A 20273-nucleotide genomic window follows, 5' to 3' on the forward strand; every position below is an offset into this window, starting at 1 on the left:
CGCCTGCAGCAGTTTCTCACAGTAGCTTTACTGGTGTGTCTTCTGTGGATGAGTTAGAGACAGGCTGAGCTCCACGCGGGAAGGTGACTAACAGGGCGACAGGACAGTCACACAGGGCGGAGCGCGACCCCGGCTACGACCCCAGGTTCCACTGCAGAGCTGGCCTGTGTGCGGGAGGCACACAGAGAAAGGTGATTCAGGCGGACATTATTCAAAAGCTACTTCGTCAAGTAATGCTTTTCGCCACGTAACCATTGAATAATGTTTGGGAAAGCTTTGGGCTTTTTATTTTTGTTGAAGTTTTACTCCTTGTATTTAGTTTTTTAAATAACAAGGTCACTAAAACTCATGCACGCTGCAAAAAACCTCATGCAGTAGTTAAGGTAAACCATCCAAGCAGTTTTTATTCATTAATATTCATAAATACACACAGCAGCTTCATTAGAGATTTTCAATTTTCCTCTTCAGTTTGAATGTGGAGTATTAGGAGAGCCTTTTGCATGTCAAGGTACAGGAAGCAGAGGTCACCCCTGCACTGCTACCTACATTTACCTGCTAGAAGTAAAAATTAGTTAAGTGGAAATGATTATCATATATTTTTTCTCTCTTCCTTTTGAATGTACACAATGTAACAAGAGTGACAGACCTGAAGTTACAATCACCAAACAAACCCAAGATAGCTGTTGTCCACTTTCATTGGCAAATACAGCACAGAGGACACTGTCTGCGGATTGGGGTGTCATCAAAGAGGAGGTGGTGGAGGCTCATTTCCTTTATTACTCTCTTTCAGATTTAGGTTTTCTAAAGCGACATCTAAAGGCATAATATCTACACAGCCCATAGCACCGAAATCTGCCATCTCCCCCCGTTCCTCCTCGTCCGAGGACGAGCTCTCCTCGCGCACCAGCGTGGACAGGAGCAGCTCCTGCACGAACAGGCTGCGGTCCGCGCGCTCGCTCTCCATGCACTGGCGCTCTGCTTCGGACAGCTTAGGGTCATTCAACCTGCGTGAATTAAACAGAGAAGATCTCATTGGTAAAACTTCAGTGAACGACGGCACGGTCAGCTGCTTCACAGGCGGCGAAACTCAGGCTCTGGGACCCGGCACCGGAACACCGCGCTCTGATTTATCACCTTAACTACGTCGGGACGAGTCCCCCACGCTGGCAGCAGTGCTGCTACCCTGAGGTGCAATCTCTGCTTTAATTAGATTCAATGAGAAAAAAATACAGTTGCACTTCTCACACTCTCTTTAGAGAAAACCGTGGTGAAAATTTTTCTAAGGAAAGCGGAATTTCTAACAGATGAGATGTCTGGGCGAGTGGTTTCCCTAACCAGAATCTCAGCGGTGTGTAGAAAAAAGCGGAAAAGTAGCAGCCACGATCGCAGCAAAATCTGTAGTGATTAGAACAGGCAATCAAAGCATTCTTCCTTTGACTTTTCTCTGTTACTTCCACCTAATTCCTCGTGAAATGAAGATACGTCCAGAAGCCTGGGAGGGCGCACACACTCACACACACACTTGCCCTTCTCCCACCAAGGACCCCGGGGGCAGGGTGACCCAGGGTTTACCGGCTTGCTCATCTGACACAGGCACTCATGAGACCTGTGTCACCCTGGGAAGCGGTTCACCCGCAGATTCCAGACAGATGTTAAGAGCTAAATTCTTGTTACTAACCTGTTAAATGACTTACGCAAAATTTCACTTAGTTTCAGTGCTAATTTTCTCTACATTTTTAGTCGCAAATAAGGAAAGGGAAACTAGTTGGAGCACTGGGGTCAGGAAAAGTGACAAACAGGGAGAAGACGGTGACAGCGGGAGGAGGCCCAGCAGGCAACGCCACAGGTGCTTCTCCCAGAGAAGCCGGGGTCAGCGGAGCCCACGCTCGCCCACCGCCCGTACCTGTTCCCTGCCGCCCTCCCTGTGCTGAAAGACACGGGGTCCCACAGCAACAAGGGAAGAGGCACACTGGGCACCCACTATGGGCCAGGCTCTGTTTTAAGTGCCTTTTGTGTGGATTCTCTCTTTTAACTCCTCCGAGTTACGGCTCATTATCATCAACAACTTACAGGAAGAAGAAATGGGAGAGGTTAAGGGACTTGCTCAGGAATCGCCTAGCTATCGAGCTCAAAACCACGGAGTGACTAATCTATGACTGGAAAACAAAAGACCTAAGTTTCAGAACTGAAAGAACCCAACAGGATCTGGAAAGTAACGACATAAAAGCCAAAGGAAGTGACTGACGACATTTATGATTGAAACTAAACTAAGAATTTAAGAGAGTCTCTAATGAAAGAGGAGACGGAGCAATATGCTCAAGTCAAAAGCTTCCGAAGTGTTAAGAGATGAATGCATTCTACGTCCTGAGCTTTGGAAAAGGCCCCCAAAAGAGAAACAAACCGAAGTCACACCTATTGTAAAGGAAGTGCAGAAGGCCGTCTGCAGCCAGCAGGCAAACCAGAAACACACAGCCCGAGGCCCCCATCCTTTGGAAAAGCACATGATTCTACTACTACTGTTCTGATTTTTTAGGAAATAACTGAGAAAATGTTTCCCTCCTGAGGAGCAGATCAGTACTAGGTACCAGGTACATCGATTCTAGGGCCGGGCTTCCTGAAGGGCCAAACTCCACCCGGGACCCAGGCGTAGCAGCAAAGCCTGTCAGGACCCCCAGACTGGGCAGCGAAACGAGCCGGCCCCGCTGCCCGAAGACTGGAGTCTGACATACGCGCTTACGCAACTGCTTCCTACAAGGGGAGCCATTTTTGGATCCCAAAGAAACTGTGTCCCACCATCAGTTCCAGGGCAACAGGAACAGGAGTTGCCCTGGGTGAGGAGCCCCAAGATGAAGCCTGAGGCCTGCTTAATGCACAGGAGAGCTGTGCGGCCGGGCAAGGCTTCCCTCGGAAACATGGCAGCTGCCCTCACTGCCTTGAGGACTCACAGCGCGCACGATAATGTATCTGAAGTTCTGAGAAGCCCCAGGGTAAATAAACTATTATTGTTACTTAGTTTTGCCCAACTTATTCATCAGAGAAAAAAAAACTGAACATAAATAACTATATTCCTTAGGATATATAAAGTTCTAGGGAATATTTCGGGGGAAATATTGCCTTAGAAAAACCACGAGTCAGGATCAAAGAATACAACGCAGATGTGGAAAGGAGTCTACAAATCGCGAGGTGCTGTGCAACGCACGACACCGGACAGCAGAAGGGAGCCTTCCAGGAGCTAAGCCGGGACGTGAGAGAAGCGCTCAAGCCAGCCGCACTGGGCCCTGGCTGCTGGCTGATGGCTGGTGTGGAACAACTGCACACAGAAAGGTCCCAGAGGAGGCCCATCGAGTCTGGAGTGCAGGAGACAAAAACAACCACAACAGGGCAGGCTGGGAAGATGTCTTTTCCAAACGGCCCTGGGGCAAGACATCCACTGCACCCCCACGGCAGTGAGCTCGCAGCACACAGCTGGCAGGGCTCCTTTCTGAGGTAGGCACCCCGATCCGGCCAGTGCCAGGCCTGTTGCCGCCCAGTCCCTACAGGTAAGGTTACGTGGCAGAAGGGCGTGTCCGCCTGTGGCTCTGTGATTTATGCCGAAGCAGTAATAATCAGTCACAGTTACTCACTCTGCAGAGGTAATCCAAAGGTAAATCCCCCACTTGAACCTTCTCCTTAGACCCAGGACAAATGACAATAAGTACCATTAACAGGGCCTTACATCATCTGCCAGGTGCTCAGCCAGACCACACGCACATCGGAGTTCCACTTCCTCCTCAAACAGCAAAACTCGTGGGAGATCCCAAGAAGGCTGAGGTCGGGGGGAGTGAGGTGACTTGCCTAAGCTCCCAACTAGGAAGTGGCAGGGCTGGGGCTCTCAACAAGGGTCCTGCCTGTGGGGTCTGCAGACATCCGTTACTCTGCATCCACAATGTTATTTACAGCGATGCTCACGTGCCACTGCACTCACAGAGACACTTCAACGTATGAGACAAAAGAAATAGACATCGAAATAATCTTTCCTCCTAATTGTCACACACATTACATTTTGGAGATAACTGATACATTACACCAATTTCCTTCTTCACTTTACAGTTTTTACTTTATATTCCGATTCCATTAAAAGCTCAAATGAGTCCAGATTCATTATCTGTTAAACCTAAGTCTACTCACCCCTGCTCCTCCTAAAATGCTTTTAGTTTTAAAAGTCACACAAAATGCCTATGAAGTCTCAGCAGAGGATTTGATTCAGTTGCTAACGGTTGCTTTCAGAAGCAAGTAAGAACCCTACTGCAGGGCCACTTGCTGTGTGTGCCAAGTATTTTTCACGCTGTGCTGAACCATATTTTAAACCGTTACTTTGCTGTGTGCTAACCCTGGGACTTAGAATCCCACCATCTAGCTCACAGTGAAAAAAAATGTGGCAATGAATATATGTATGTTCAGGTATAACTGAAAAATTGTGCTCTACACTGGAATTTGACGCAACATTGTAAAATGACTATTACTCAATAAAAAAAGTTAAAAAAATTAACCTTTAACATTGAACAAAGTATCTTACCCTAAAAAAAAAAAAAATCCCACCATGTTATAAAATCTTTTAATATTCCACCACAGACTGAAACTGGCAATAAGAAGACAACGTTGATTATGATAATAAATGTACAGACATGTCCCGTGTATGCATGATACTGTGTTTAAGTTTTACAGGCCACGTGCAAAAAGAAATTCACATCAGAAGATGATACATTGTTAGAACAGAGCCATCAGCATTTCTAGTTTATCTAAAATAAATGATTATTTTCCATATTTCTTAGGAAGTACTGAATACGCAGTTTTGATTAGAGATCTGTGAGTTTTAGTGGTTTAATCAAAGGCAAAATCTTTGCTCAAACCGCTCACCCCAGATGAACAGCGGTGAGTGCGAAAGAGAAGAGACCGCCCCAGGCGGCGCAGCGCCCATCACACGGCGCTTCTCAGAGCCACCCCAGTGAACGGACTACCTTGTTAAAAGAAACTGGGAGTTCTGCAGCGCCTGCTGACTGCTTTCCGTGTTGGCTGTGCTGGCCGTCGCCGTGGACTGCGTGACCGCAGTGGTGACGCTGCTGGCGTTGGAGCGCCGGGTGGCGTTGCGCGCGGTCTCCAGCTGCTGGCGCGCGGCCTGGGCGTGCTGCCGTTCCAGCTGCAGCTGCATCTGCAGCTGCTGTAACTGAGAAGCGGAAGGGCCAGAAGAGTTAAGCTGTCCTCCTGCAGAACGTCTCACGCCTGACAACTGAGATAAAAGCTCTGCCAACGGAAACGGAGACAGTTAATGGCCGCTCGCACAGGAGGAAGACAGATGCCGCGGGTCTTTCTACCAGAGGGACGCGAAAACCGATCACCGATGGGCAGGTAACCCGCGGCAACGCTCAGTTTCGGCTCGGAGCTCAGCACCCTTTACAACGCCCCCTGGAGGCCGGCGCTGCTGCAGGTGGGGAAGGCAAATACTCAGGAATATTAGCTCACATAAATTATTTTTAAGCAAAACATAGCAAATTGTTTAAGTTGTCTGCTTAATGTGCTAATTTAGCTATACGCTTTCTCTGAGTATTTTAGTGGATTACGGTGGTTTGCCTGCTGCTCCAATCAGAACATAAACCCTCTCAAGACGAGCTCCCTGAAAGCAGGGATCCAGCCTGCTGTTTAGGACAGTCCCAGTTCTTAGAACAGCACCTGACACGTAGGAGGCGCTCAAACACTTACTTGCTGATTGAACGACTATCAGAATTGAGCCCAAGAGGCCTGCATCACTCCTAACTGCGATGCTAGCGCCCCCACCCCCCGCCCCCGCCTTCTCTCTCGGACTTTCTTGCACTGTGCCTGAGCGCCAGAGCAGCCTGCAGTGAGGACCGCTGGTGACGCCCAGCGAGGCCGACTGGCTCCTGCCTGTACAGCCCGTCTGTGGCCGGTTACAGTCCAGGCTCTGCTGTGTGAATAATGCTGTGCTCATCAGGGGCCGCGGATCCCTGTCCCCGCCCCTCATCTAAGTGAGGTGCGGTGACCGCCTTCTCCCTGGTGCAGGTCTGCCTGGCTTACAGGGAACTGACCGTCACCTCGCCGACATTCCCAGGCTGGCAAACACTTCACATTAAAACTCATTAACAGGACACGTCTCTGTTTTATTGCCTACTGTTGTTTTATCCCAGGGGTTCTTAATACCATTCTTTCATATGGTCCATCACTAACATAAACTAATTTTCACTGACCAAAAAAAAAAAGTCTCTATTTTGAATTTTTCTCCCAGAAATTACTTTCAGAGCCTGCTACAAAAGACAAAAGGTAAATATTCCCTTTGGATGAAGAAGTATTTTTTTCAATTCCCAAAACTCAGTTTTTTTGAGGCTTATTGCACATGCAAACACCCAGAGTGAATTTGGAATTAAGATTTTCTACGTGTACCTCACATTTGAAGGGAGATTTTATGCTTAACACTGTTTCTACGTTCTTTTCGGGGGGGGGTAATTAGGTTTGTTTGTTTGTTTATTTATTTTTTAGAGGAGGTGCTGGGGATTGAACCCAGGACCTCATGCATGCTAAGCATGCGCTCTACCACTTGAGCTATATACCCTCCCCCCAACACTGTTTGTTCCCATTTTCAATCACAGATTTACCCTCATCAGCTTTTCAGGGCTTCCAGGTACACGGTGCACTGTGGGTGTTTCAGAACCTGCACGGGCTTCTGGAGTCCTCCTGCCTGCCCGTGCTTGGTGTGTCTGAATTTCAGAGTCTCAAGCTAATGTGATTTCTGACATTTTATTTTGACTCTCAAACCTTGTGCTCTGCTGCTGGCTTCCCAGGTTGGCCGCGCATTAGACCAGTGACTTGGCTACGAACTACATGTTCAGATGGTTTTCTTTAGTAAGATTTCCCCAAGCTATTAAAACATGTACTTTTCAGTATGTCCCACAGCAATCAAGTTCTCAAATCGAGGCAAGGACAGAAGTTCCTACTTTACTTTCTTCCATGAGTCTGTCGATTAGTTTTCTCATCTGTGTACTTGGGGAGGCTGCACCATGGAATTCTGGAGGTCTTTTAACTCTTAAATCTTTTATGATTTTCTTGGGTTTCCTTGGAGGCCACCAATGGAACATAGAGCCATCCCTTATTATCTTACACCTCAAAGTACTTAAAGAAATGCCAGGATGCTGTGAACCACTTGATGTGGTCTGCTGTAAACATGGTTTATACCTATAAAATCGGGGGGAATTCTGTCAGGGAACACAGGAGCGCGATGAGCAACTAAGAACACAAATCCCACCAAAACTGTCTAAAGGGAGCGCCCACCCCCCGCTGTCTCCTTCACTGCCGCGAAACTCACTCACCAGCTATAGGATCCATGGCTTCCCTGCTGCTTGGAGAATACGAGCTCTGAGAGGAAGAGAGGCCGCCAGCAGAGCTGCTGGTAAAGTGCATGTTTGACCTGCGAGCTCGGGGCCCTCCTAAGCCCCGGCCGGGGTGGAACATTCTACGTACGTGTCGAACACCACTCGATTCATCATGGCTCCAAAGTTAAGAAAAGGACTCAAGTATTTCACAGAAAGAAAAAAAAAATCACTTGAGCCCTGGCAAGACAGACACGCAGGCTTCCTAAATTATAAGCATTTTAAAATAGCACATTTCATTTAGAATGCAAATGTCACAACTGTATATATAATGGCTATTAACTCTAAAAAGACACTCAAACATGAAGCATGTGTGAGCGTGTGCATAGTACGTGTGTATCTTGTGAATGTGTGTATGTTTTCAAAGAGAAAAAAAGCTTCTCCAGGTGGGAAGGAGCTTCTTCCTGGGCTCCAGCTACAAGGACCAGAGGAGCATCCCCAGAGGAGGCGGGGACTTCACCTGGTCAGACACCCAGGGCGAGACAGTCCCTCGCCCTAATCTCAGAGCTGAAGTCCACATACGTTCACATCGAAGTAACTACAGATAAGAAGCATCAATTTTTAGTTCTGGTGAGCACTTTGCTAATATACAGGCTAATCAAATCTCACCGACCATCTGTGATGAGAAAGGGAACACTGTAAACAATTTAAATGCCGGAGTAAAAGGCTCCTTTGGGCTATCAGTTTTAATCGGTCCTCAAGTTTTTTTTTTTTAACTGCTGCTGCTAAGCAGAAAACCAGATTTGAATTTCTTGTATAAATGGACACAGAGAGAGTTAACAGTTTGTTTATCAAGAAATCAAATTTCCAGCAGCCTTGATTATCTTAAAACACCTGCACGTGAGTGAAACTGAAGACGGTCCTGAGGAGCAAACAGCTGCCCAAACTCATGAGGACAACGTTGTGTTTCCACAGAGGCAAGTGTGAGTGTGCAGGAGGGGCCAGATATTGCAGCAGGAGAGACTTTTCTTTCAAAGCAGCCAACAGAACAGCTATACAAGGTGGGTGAATTTTGGGCTGGCTTCCCGGTTCTTCAGAGGGTGGTTCAGAGTCCCGTGGGGACAGGAAGCCCCCCAGATTCATGACGGTGGCTTAGGTTCTACAGAAAGTGATCATTACATTTTGTTTTTAAAAAGGGTGAAAAGTGCACTTTGGGAAGAATTCCATCAAAGTAGTTAAAAAAAAAAAAAAAGGCAGGGTGGTTTTGAGGCTCTCATGACAAACAGAATTAGCACATAGCAGCACTCGGAGTACCTGGAAATCAGCGTGTTTCCAGGATAACCGCTGTGTCAGCATTCTGCTTTCTAGAACTTAATGGTGATTCCTGTTAGGAATCTAAAATGCAACAGATGCCTTCTCTCATTCTTGTATTTTGCCTCATTTAATCTCCTGGTAACCAAAGACTTCTAAAAACCTCACAAAAACGGATGTAGATGCTGTGAGACATTCTACTGAACGGATACTAATTTCACCAGAGGCCCTGACCTTGCTGAAGCGTGCAGGGTACAGCGTGGTTTTAAACGAGCTGCCTAGTAGCTTCTGCGTGAAGATGGGGAGAAGCGTGGGCCAAGTGTAACTCTTCTGGGTATTGTTGCAGGATTCTTTTATACAAAATGCAAAGTGACTCAAAGGCTAAAGTATTCTTGGCCCATTTGGGTTCTCATATTCTGTTTAAAAAAAAAAAAGCAAAAAACAAGCACTGCATTCTTGATTTTGCTCTCAGTGTCCCCTGCATTTAGGAGAGAGGAGCGTGGGTTCCTGTTCGTTCAGCACGTGCCCCAGACTGGCTCAGACCAGGCTGATATTCTAATTTCTCGGGATGGCTCCAAATCTTTCACCTTCTATTAGTTTCTACTTTTCCTAACTCTAAAGGGCCATATTCCTGAACAGGAAATTAAGAACTGTGAACATGGGATGGGAGCTGTAGGACAAGAAAACCACCAGACCAGTTTCTTCCTCAAGTAAACCTCAGGCTGAATTATGATTGCCAGGAGGCCAGCAAAGGAGTCAGAGTGAAGTCTGGCAGGGAGGAAAGTTGTCATTAGCTCTTGAATTGCTTCAAATTGTAATGAACACAGAAATCTTTACATGAGAACAGAACAATTAGGGAAACGATTCATTACTTGAAGCCAGAAGCACTGAGCACAAAAGTGCTTACTCGGGTAGGCTAGCTTCTTGGAGGCTGCAGGGAAAACTGCCAGGAATGGCCATGAGGTTGGCTTGGGAGGGCGAGCAGACAAGAAAGCGGGAAAGGAATCAGAGCTGGACCCGACCTTAGGCAATCCTACTCAGAGACTGGGCGGGAAACGCCTCTCTCTGGAGAAGGAGACTCCAGAATGGAAGGGAGCCGCGCGAGGCGCACCTCCCCACCACCGCACCCACTACCGGGCGAGGTAGCAGAGCGCAGGGCCGGCAAACAGGCACAGCCTCCTTACGGTTAATGAATCAGATTCTAGTCTGGATTCGCATTTTCTTCTTTTGTATGAAAGCACCCTCCCGAAGACTTATAACCTGGCCAAACTGTCTTAAAAAAAAAATCAGATGGTAACAAACTAAAGATGGTGAGCAAGCCAGCTTTCACTTACTCAGCACGGTTCATGTAACAGTCAAAGCGCAGAGAAAGAGAAATGAGAAATTGTATCTCAGTATTGAGTCACTTTTAGAAAAAGGTCAAATCAACTAACATAACTTGGAGGTTAGTTTTTCTCTTCAGGAATACAGTCCTTAACAATAATCAAAATGACAAACATCACAAACGACGCTATCCCTCGGTGCCTCTTAAAAGGATATTAAATCTCTAGGGGCCCGGTGTTCAAGTGTGAGATGGGCTGCGAAGTCGTCCGTGACGTGGTTGGGGTCGCCTCCGGGCAAGGCCGCACATATCGGGCAAATCTGAAATGAAAGCAGAGAAAGCAATTTACGTACAGATGAAACTGACCAGACACCTTTCCGGGTGAGTATTTTAACGCGAATTTTACCTGGACCAAGTCTTACGGTGGCAAAAGCACCGCAGAGCCTGAACTAGCGAACGGCAGCGGGCCGAACAGGCCGCAGGCAGCGGCGCTGCGACCCTCCACGGAGCCGCGCCGTCAGCCACCGCATCCCACACGCAGTCAGACCCGAGCTCTGCCGGAGGCTTCTTACGGTCTCGCAAAATAGCTTCCGTGAAAAACGGTTTCAGTGTGCCGCTTAGGACACTTTCACGTCTGACCAGGTCCAGTCTTGAACGGCGAAGGCTGAGACATAAGCTTCCCCAAAGGAAGCTGGACTTGAGGACCAAACAAGACAGCAAAGCTCTTATTAAGACACAGCTGAACAGACTTAAGCACCTCGAGTGTGACGTAAGACAGACAGTGATTACTGATTCTGTGCAAATGTGCTCTACCAGGCCGTGAATGGGACTTCCAAAGGGGGAAAGGGGAGATGAGAGACCACCTTTAGAACCTTATTTCCAGGAGGGCCAGGAGGTAGGACAAAAGCCTGTGGTCAGATCAAGGTCAAGGAGAAGACCACTTCCCCGTGGGCCGGACAGCAAGGGACGGAGGAGAAGGCAGGAATAAAACGCCGTGTCCACAGGCAGAGGAGGCTTCACAGCTTGGGAACGCGGTTTCTGAAACAGGAGTTTCAACAGAAGTGGTGAAACAGGAGAGAGGAGAGGGTACAGAGAATGAGGAATTTGCAGAGGAAGGGCCCTTATTCTTCCAGAAATCCAACTGGCAGATAGATGATGGTCTAAGAGTGGTAGCCAAGCCGTGAAGTAGGAAGGCCTTCAGCCTTAAAGAACAGAGCCAAGAAGGAAGTCTGATGCAAAGGCGCACAACCAGAGGGGGCCCGGGAACCGTCCAGCTGAAGGCCCCTCCCCGGGGGTGGGGCAGCTGAGGCCAGGCCCCTGAGTCACTCGCCCACACACGTGTCATGGGCCTCAGTTCTTCACCTGGAGTAAAATCGGGCATCTGATTGACCTTATTGCTGGCTCAGAGCAGGTGGGAGAGGCGAGGGGAGCTGAGGCCCAGGAGGAAGGTGAGACTTGAGGGACAACACTGGGGCACGGAGGGGAAACAAATGACTCTGATTGCTAGAGCCTGAGCGGACACGGACCCTATCTGCCATGACTAGAACGCGGAGGCCAACCCGAGACTCGGATGTGAGCCCAGTTCCTCTCATACACAATCAGCTGTCCTGACTGTCGGCCTCGGGACTGACAAACAACCTCAAGAAAACCTACAGATGCTCATGAAAAATAACATCTACACATGACAATGTGCAAAGAGGCAGGGAGGCCCCGAAGGGCCATGCCTGTGAGAGGAAGGACAGAGAGAAGTAGGTGGCGTGCCTGTGGGTTTTTTAGAAGATGCCAGAAAGGAGGTCAGAATTTTTTCTTGTCAGAGAGAAAAGCAATTGTAGCCATTCACAAGTTTACTGGTTACCAACACTCTTTACCAGGAACGCAGGCTTTACTGTCCGCTCCACTCCTGGGCCGTGACACACATACTCCACCTTTCACGTGCTTCTGTCTTCCCTAGCCAGACTGTAAAGTCTCTGAGAAATCCAGGACCGTGTGACTTCCCTGTCTGGGAACTGCTTAAAGCTTGCTTTAAAGCAAAAAGACCAGCAAGGTTCGGAGAAGCAGAAACTACCTCCAATTGTTGAAAAATAAAACAAAACAAACCAGCCAGCTTAGACATCTTTGAGGCAACATTTTGCAATGATTAACAGGCGCTGGACTACGTACAGGTTTACTGCGATATCACAAGACTGCACGGATAAGACTTTTATCCAAAGGGAAACAGCTGGAAAAGGAAAAGGCATCATCCTTCTAAGATACTTCCTTTCACACTGGCTTTTGGATAAAATCTCTGCAGAACCTAAACTGCCCAAAGGTAGCCGCTGAAGTTCCAGTTCTCTGAGGATGCTGGTGCACGGACTTAGATGCGAAAGGTCTCCTTGAAAACAGGCATTCCTGGAAGGAAGACGGAATGGAAAAGTACAGATACCAGTCGGACTAAGAATGTCCTGAAAAGACTGGTCTCCTGCAAACCAGAAAAGCACCTCTGAGATAGGGACTAAAAGAAAAATCAAGACCCTTCAATACTGTATATTAACTTCAGTTTTGTAAGTCAGAGTCCTTCAGATGTCATTGCAGGGATGAGAGAGCTGACGGCAGGATGAAGGTACTCAGACTGCATCGTTCAGGGAGAAATAACACAAAAACAAACCCTTCCCGATGACTCGGGGTAAAGAATGACCAGGAAGAAGGCATCACCGGGGTGGGAGGGTCGCGGAGCTCAGGCAGATCACGAGGCCCAATGAGAGCCGAGTGGAAGACGACGCCATGCTCGGGCCACGTGAAGCTAATTCAGACAAGGACCCGGAAAGGAAAACTAAGTGCTCACGGGGCCAGCAGTCTGCTCACCTTGCAAGTTTTTCTGTCTTATACTGAGCAAGCTGATAGAAACTTTGGTAACTCAGGGTTGTACCTCTGAGAGACAGTGGAGGGAACAAGAGGATGAAAGGAAGACAGGAGAGCAGTGGGGCAGGAGGAAGACCGAGGAGGTGGGAGGGCAGAGAGGCAGGCGCCAGGCTGGCACCCCGGGCTCCCAGTGTGGCTTCACCCCCACGCGAAGGTCCCTCACTCCCTTTACAGGACAGGGATGTTCCACATGGAGAAGCTGTTCACCCCCAAAACTACGAGTCTGTCAACACTAATATTTATAGTACTTCCACTGCCACGTGATAGACTGCTAGCACTCGAACAAGAAAAAACTATTAATTTTCAGCTCTCACGTGAGCTTAAAATGATGACAGCTCGTCAACACGCAGGCTCACTGAACTGGCTTAAGTCACCATTTCCTGAACTTCGCTAAGGATGTAATTCATCTGGGGCACGTGCTGAAAGACAGCTCCCTAGACCCCCGTGCCTGGGAGGTGAATCTAGGAGGTCTGAGTATTGACGTTTTTGACAAAGGCCCCAGGTATTTACAACTGGGAAGTTTGGTAAATATAGCCTGAGCATACAATGGTATTGAAAAATGATAAATACTTACCCTGTTGTAGGAAACACCAAATGCTACTGGCCACCCCGCCCCACACCCTCATTCACAAACGTCCTTGCCGTGCTCAGCCGTATCGTGGCTGCCGCTTGAGTCTTCCCCTTCTGCTTCCTCTTGCCACTGACGGCCACCACCAGGCCTGCATTTCTTCTGCACACCTTTTGGAAGCCTTCACCCATGTACTGAGACAGATCTCATGCCAAAACCATGGCGGAGTTTCCATTTTTCCCAAGTGGTCCCAGTGCTTGACTGGCCAGTGAGCCAGTGGTCAGCCACTGCTGGTCACCCACGTCCAGAACATACCTTCTGCTGTCGTTATTCCACGTGCAAATGCCAAGTCACTACTGAAGTTACGAAACGCCTTCCCCTGTGACAGGCTACTGTCCATGGAAAAATAATCTAAAAGCAGCATGCTAGGTTTTTGTTTTTAAGCAAGAAGCCCCGTACCACTATCAACCGGACTAAAGCCAGTCTGGACCTCCCCCAGCCTCTTTCTTGAACTCGTACACCCACCTACCCCAGGGGCTCTCTCTGGCTACTGCACCGCACTTTAAACACAAGAGAGGAGGCGTTCCTGTGATGTATGAGTTCTCTTCCCCTCTCTTTTGGAAAGGCTTCACAATAGGTTTCTTGCCCGTTTTTGTTCACTGCTACAGAAAAACACACAAACCTGCCTATCTGAGCCAGCGTATCACTTGGCTTTAACGGAAGCCAGAACGCAGCATGATAGAGGGACGGGCCTTGCAGCAAAGGCATTCAGCAGATGCCGAGGAGCTAGCTGGTCCCTCGCCACGAGGCCACTCCACCTCGATGCGGCGTCTTCTCAGACCCCTTGAGCTCAGATGCTGGGGCTCCAGGCTGCTCCTAACAACACTTTCAGTGGAGCAAACACCCTGGTGATGGGCACTTCTTGACGGGGTTTCTAGATCACAAACTTGAGAAAACTCATTTATTTTTCTGATCTAATTTCAGACCCATGAGAAACACCTTGCTGTTGAGACTATCTGTGCAAAGGCTGTGACCATCTTCTGTAGTTGCTTTCTGGTAACACCAGATGTTTGAGGCACCATTTCTCTGACAACCATGATGCTATAATAGGCAACACAGCTTCTTTGTAATTTCTACCCCTTTTTTGATCCATGCGCATCTACATAATCATTACGGTTGGGTTCATCCCATTTCAAAGGAGCTACAGAACCACTCAAACTCTACCATCCTTCCCTTCCCAAATGACAGCCTACATGGTGTGATGGTGGCGAAATACCATTCCTCTGTAAAGGTGCCAAAACGTCTCTTTACTGTCCACCAAACCAAGTGGACGACGATTCTGGTTTTTTGGGTTCTCTATTATCTGTCCTCACTCGGCAGGTTCAATTTTATTTCCCACTACTCCCCACAGCAATCAACGCTTTACCACCCCCCCACCAGTATGTTCCTTCTCAACACTGCATCTTGGCTGTGTCTCTTCCCTCCGAGTCACGCCAGTCCTTCCCGTTCTGTCCCCTTTGTGAAGTAACACGCATTTTTCAAGCCCACCTCAAGTCACGGAGCCCTCTCTGACTCCTTGCCTTGTCCTCCAATTGTGTGAGAACCAGTCTGGTTTTCAGACACGCCACAAGGTTTGCATGGGGAGAGGCCGTCCGTGTTTTAATTGTTATGCTGACGCTCACCGCGCTTTACTCCAAGGATCTGGTGGCCCCAGAAAGCAGTGCTTCACACTTCGCACGTTAAACGTAATGTTCTTGGTTAATGCTCGGAGAGACATCCAGAAGTTATGAACGTACGAAGTCTTGAGAAAGGCCAGCAAATGTTTCCCTGTCCGGGCTGTCCTTAAAAACTGACGCAGGAATGGCCCAGAATAGCCTTTCTTCGGACACTGTCCATCTCAGGGTGAAGAAGTGGGGTGAAGCAAATGCTGTGTCCCCTCCGTCTTCTCCTCCTGCCTAGCTGAGAACTCCGCTCACCTCTGCTCAGGCGCCTACACCTTTCCTCACACAAAAGCCCTCCTGCAGCCCCCGTGCTCCTGCAGTTCCTTGCTTTTCGTCCAGTTGCTACTGGACGACCTCCCCGCTTCCACTCACATGCCTTTACTCGGTTACAGCTGCGAGTCAAATTATGAAGTTAATCGTAGTTGAAATGATTAAAAGTATTACCCTGGTGTCTGAGGAGTCAGAAGCTCTGAAGCAAAATTAAGATGTGATGAGAACCCAGCCACTGCCACAGCCCCGCTGCCCTCAGGGAGGCACTGCTTAGCTCTTCATCCTTACGTGAATCTGCTTTTTTCCCCCAATAATTACACAAGAAAGATAAGGACACAATTTCAAGTCAAATAATTTTCCTGTACTGTTTAGCGATGCACTGCCCTTCCTGTACCAGGCTCCCTAGGTCTCCCCAGCCAGCTCTGAAATCAAAGTTCCGCACACGGTGTGCTCTGCCAACATAAGTGCTTATCGGGCTCTGAGTTCCAAACCGGGCGGCCAAAGAACATTTACAAAAATCACCTCTTTTTACAGTGTGTGTGTGGGGGGGGGGGAGGGTCTTCCTTTTTTACGATGTATATGTAGGCTAAATAGTAACTTCAAATAAAAACGTTAAGTAAAAACTTGTGAGTGTTGTTTAAGGTAGGGGCACCTTCCAGAAGTGTGACACGCATCCTTTTCTTGGTGCTACTTTTTACAACTGCATCTTAATTTTCAGTTAAAGGACTAATGTTATAAATTATAAAGTCCAGGTCAACTGGTAAGGGTAAAGTTCTGACTAGTTATGCTTGTTACACTGTATAATCTTGTTACTATGGATTAACTAATTCATTAAGTATTTACTGAGTAAATACTCGGGTATGATTCATGTCCGAGACACAATTTGTGTCTCTCCTTTTGAGGAACTCCTAAACGAAGCTTTAGAAATACCCTAGGATTGTTCTTCTATAAGGCAGATATTCTGATCACCTGCAATACAATGGGATGTTTTCTAACAAAGTTTCTTTTACTGAAGAGTGATGATCCCAAAGGAGTTATTAAAATTTGGAGCCAAGACACAAAAACCCCCTTACATGCGTTATGTTTTAATCCTCATACTAAAAAAATACTGAGCTAACAACTGCTAAGGCTAATTGATAACTCCAGATTTTGGGTTCTCTTGTCTAATTAAAAGTAGCTTATCTTATTAAAACCTGCAGATATAATCAACATAAAACTGAAATTTTGCTTTGAGAACATACATAAAGCACTAGTGGAAAAATCCATGCTCCATGGTCAATAAACTCCTCTTGGCCCTTCTAGAACCATCTACATTGTAGCGAGGTGCACCTTAGTCATCTGTTTTGCCAATACAGATACAGGTTCTTTCAAGATGAGTGAGCACACTGCTCGACCCTACTGTAGTCTCATCTTCTGTTGTTGCAGCGGAACACTGAAATTAACTTACAGTCAAGTATGAGCTATGTCATATTGAATTTTTCTCCTCAGTTCCATTCTCCACATTTGAATGTTGAGGTTGGAACTGTCACCTGCTTTGAAAGGGAGGCATTTAGAATATTAGGGAGTTTTTGTTATATGCAAAAATTTTTATTTTCCTTACATCTTTATAGATGATTTAGAAGCACTAAATAATTAATGTTTTGGTTTTAAACATGCGTCCTGGACAGGAATTTAAATTAAGTGTATGCAGATGTCCTGAGAATTCACAGAAGTTGAAGAAACATAATTTAGCCACAATGAAAAATAACTCCAAAGGAGTCAGAACTGTCCCATTTCTTTATCTTGTCCACAATTCAGTCTGGACATGACTGCCCACAGCCATGTTTACCTAGAAGAAAAACCCCAGTGTAAGCTATACTTTTCCTACCTGTCCTGGGGAAAGCTATATATTTCATTTGCAGACTTAGAGAAACAAAAGGAAACGGGGACGTCTTATTGCTTAATGGTGTCGCTAAGCACCTGCGATTTGCAGGCAGGCAGAGCCCAAGACTAGTAGCAATTTTAGTGAAAAATCAGAAATGACTCAATTTAAGTAACGGTTGTTTCTAATGAGTTTCAATTGGAATCTGGCAACGAAAGAAGCTTTGTACGTTCCTTTCTCAAGAGCATAACTAGTTTGTCAAGTGGATCTGAATTGGGTAGAACCTCCTAGAAAAAAAACCTCAGCTGTGAATGCTGAGATGGGCCTCTTCAAATAATTTTCTTAACCAGTTTGTTTTAACCTGAGGGGCACGATGGGGAGGCAGGAGAAGACACGAGGCTGGGAAGTGCTTAAAGGACTTCTGAGCTGCCTTATAATTTGCCACAGTTGCCAGAGCTCCCATCTTTAATTTATACCACCCTCCCAACAAATCCTTCTGCAAGCCCTGCAAAACATTTCTATGCACGGACTTGAAATTAGCTGTCTGAACACTGAACTAGACCAACTAGTATTTCACAGCACAAGGAAGAAACTAAACCAGCAGCCAAAGAAATAGAATTTAGAATGAATGTCTCCAGCCCAGCTGCCCTCTTACCCAGTGCACCCCTGCATGCTCGGTGCTCGCCCCATTCTGAAAACTGCCTTTCCCCTTCCCCCACAGGGGTGCCGTTCAACACAGGGCAATGACAGTCCTCCCCAGAGATAGCAGCACGGTCTGAAATGCTGGGCACACACCTTCCTGGAAAAGCTGTTCTCTCATTTTCATAATATTCTAAGGGATTCCCTTCCTAGTTTTCATATCACCTTAAGAAACTGATTTCTTACAGAAATAGCTTTTAAAACATCACGACACATACATAGAATTATCCCAGAACAATCTGGAACCCCCAAGGTGTCTCCTGTGGCTTCCTTCTTTGCTGTCAACTAACAGATCTGCTGGGACACCAATGACCGTATCACTCATAAAATCAGAAGTATTACTGTCTGATTTTAAACAAGTAAATGTGCTCAAAATAACCATTATTTATATGCAAAGATAGCTACATGCTTAAGACAGAAAAAGCGACTTATAAAATAGAAAGCGTTTGGAGTCAAAAGGAATGAGAAGCACAAATGGTAGAAGCACCAGGTCCCGCTCGTCTGTAACCTCCCTGCTAGCTGAGCGTCAGCAGCACGCTGCCCGGAGCAACCGTATTTTTCAAATCCTATGTATTCCCCCACCGCTATTAAATAAAATCCCACTGTTAGCTCACAGAAAACCAGGCAGCACCTTCATCTTTCAAGCTAAGCCTGTTTTTTAAAAAATGTGTATTTGGCTTTTAAGTGCTTACCTTTCCTGATGATCTGATTCTAAGGGTGAACAGGTAGTTACGGTATTTCAGAAAACGTACAAGGCTAGATTGGAAGACCTGTAAAAACTGTCGTTCACTCCACTAATACTGCTCCTCTAAGGAAATACATGTGTTGGGAGGTTACTTTAAATATCTACATATTACAACGGTCTGTCAGTGAAATACAGACACTATATTGATGGTCAAGATTTAGAAGTTCTATACACAATTTAGAAATATGTAACTTTCCATAGCCTTCATGTATAAACCTTACCTGTCAGGTTATTTTGGTTTGCAGTACATTTGAAATACTTTCCTGCTTGTTTTATGCATCTAATTGTTTATGCACAAAATGCCACAAGGATGGTGATCATTTCTATTCTGTGCTCTACGGCTCCTCTTAATTGACACTCAGACAACTGCTTAACCATCAAATAAATTATCAGCTAAAACAGATTATTCTGAATCACTACAAAAAGCTTTGAAAGTCCTTTTATGTCATCATGTTTCTCCATAAGAATAAAACTGTCTAAAGTCAGATTGTGGGAAATTTCTAAAATCATTCTTTCTCCTTGATTTTTACTTCTTACCAAACGAGTATAAATGGAACGCAACACAACCACGCTATTTCAAAATTAAACTCCATTTGTTACAAACACATCTAGGTCTTCACTAAAAACAGAGGGGCTGTACCCTTACGAGCGTGAGATGGCCCCTAACCCCCTTTTCTGGAGAGTAAAGAAAACAAAGAGCAAGTAAACTAAACGAAAAATAGGAAGCAAAAAGCTTCCAGCGGTGAACATCAGAGAGCTGCTGCAATGAGTAACAGAGTAATACACCATGACACAGACTTCCACGAGTGAGAAGACAACGTTGGAACCAAACAGTGCTTTTACCTTTTAAGCATAATGTTCTTCATATAAATTGCACGAGATTTACAAATGAGAGGAGATTCATTACGTATCATTAATTAGAAGTAAAGGTACATTTCATTTAAAAATGACCACAAAAATCCCTGAAGGCTTTCTAGACAGCTGCAGTGCAGGTCAGCTCAAGTATAAGATTTAAGAAAAACTGCAGGAGTCACTCTTCATGTTTTTTATGTTCAAAGAAAAGTCTTCCCACCACGGTCCTCCCCATTCCAAGCATCTCCTCGACAGACCCTTCCCGTCTGCAGTCCTGCCTGACCTTTGTGCTCACCTCCACCACCAGCTTGATGGACTCTGATAATTACATACCGAGCCACTTCCCCTCTTCACTCCTCCCACAACCAGAATCCAGTTAGCTGGCCCAGTCTACCAGATTTCATAACGATGACAGTTTTAAGAACTTGCGCTTAACTTCAAAATCACACTGTTCATCATATTTGGTGTTTATAAAAACTCCTGAGACTACCCAAGCCACTTTAAAAATCTTTAATCACCTTCAATTATGCATTCTATGCCAGATGTTGTTTTTCATAATATCTAGTTTTAAAGGGTACTGCATACCTTCAAAATCAAAAGCCTCTTGGGCAATCTTAAATTAACCTTAAGAAGGGAGGCAATTCTTAGCCGGGGCCTTAGAGTCCCAAGTTG

General features: G+C 46.4%; 1 protein-coding gene across 2 annotated transcripts in view; it reads right to left on the reverse strand.

Annotated features, from left to right (window-relative positions):
* Nucleotides 1–378: 378 nt before the first annotated feature.
* KCMF1 (potassium channel modulatory factor 1) overlaps nucleotides 379–20273 on the reverse strand; it is a 64768-nt gene continuing 44873 nt past the window's right edge. For both annotated transcript variants that reach the window (XM_064481956.1, XM_064481957.1), the window contains exons 4-7: nucleotides 10206–10307; nucleotides 7356–7530; nucleotides 4998–5280; nucleotides 379–1004 (exon numbers count right to left, since the gene is read on the reverse strand). In XM_064481956.1, the coding sequence (XP_064338026.1) occupies nucleotides 743–1004; nucleotides 4998–5280; nucleotides 7356–7530; nucleotides 10206–10307 (822 nt within the window). In that variant the 3' untranslated portion in view covers nucleotides 379–742. The remainder of the gene's footprint in view (nucleotides 1005–4997; nucleotides 5281–7355; nucleotides 7531–10205; nucleotides 10308–20273) is intronic.

The sequence above is a fragment of the Camelus dromedarius genome, chromosome 33, assembly GCF_036321535.1.
Source record: "Camelus dromedarius isolate mCamDro1 chromosome 33, mCamDro1.pat, whole genome shotgun sequence".
NCBI lineage: Eukaryota > Metazoa > Chordata > Mammalia > Artiodactyla > Camelidae > Camelus > Camelus dromedarius.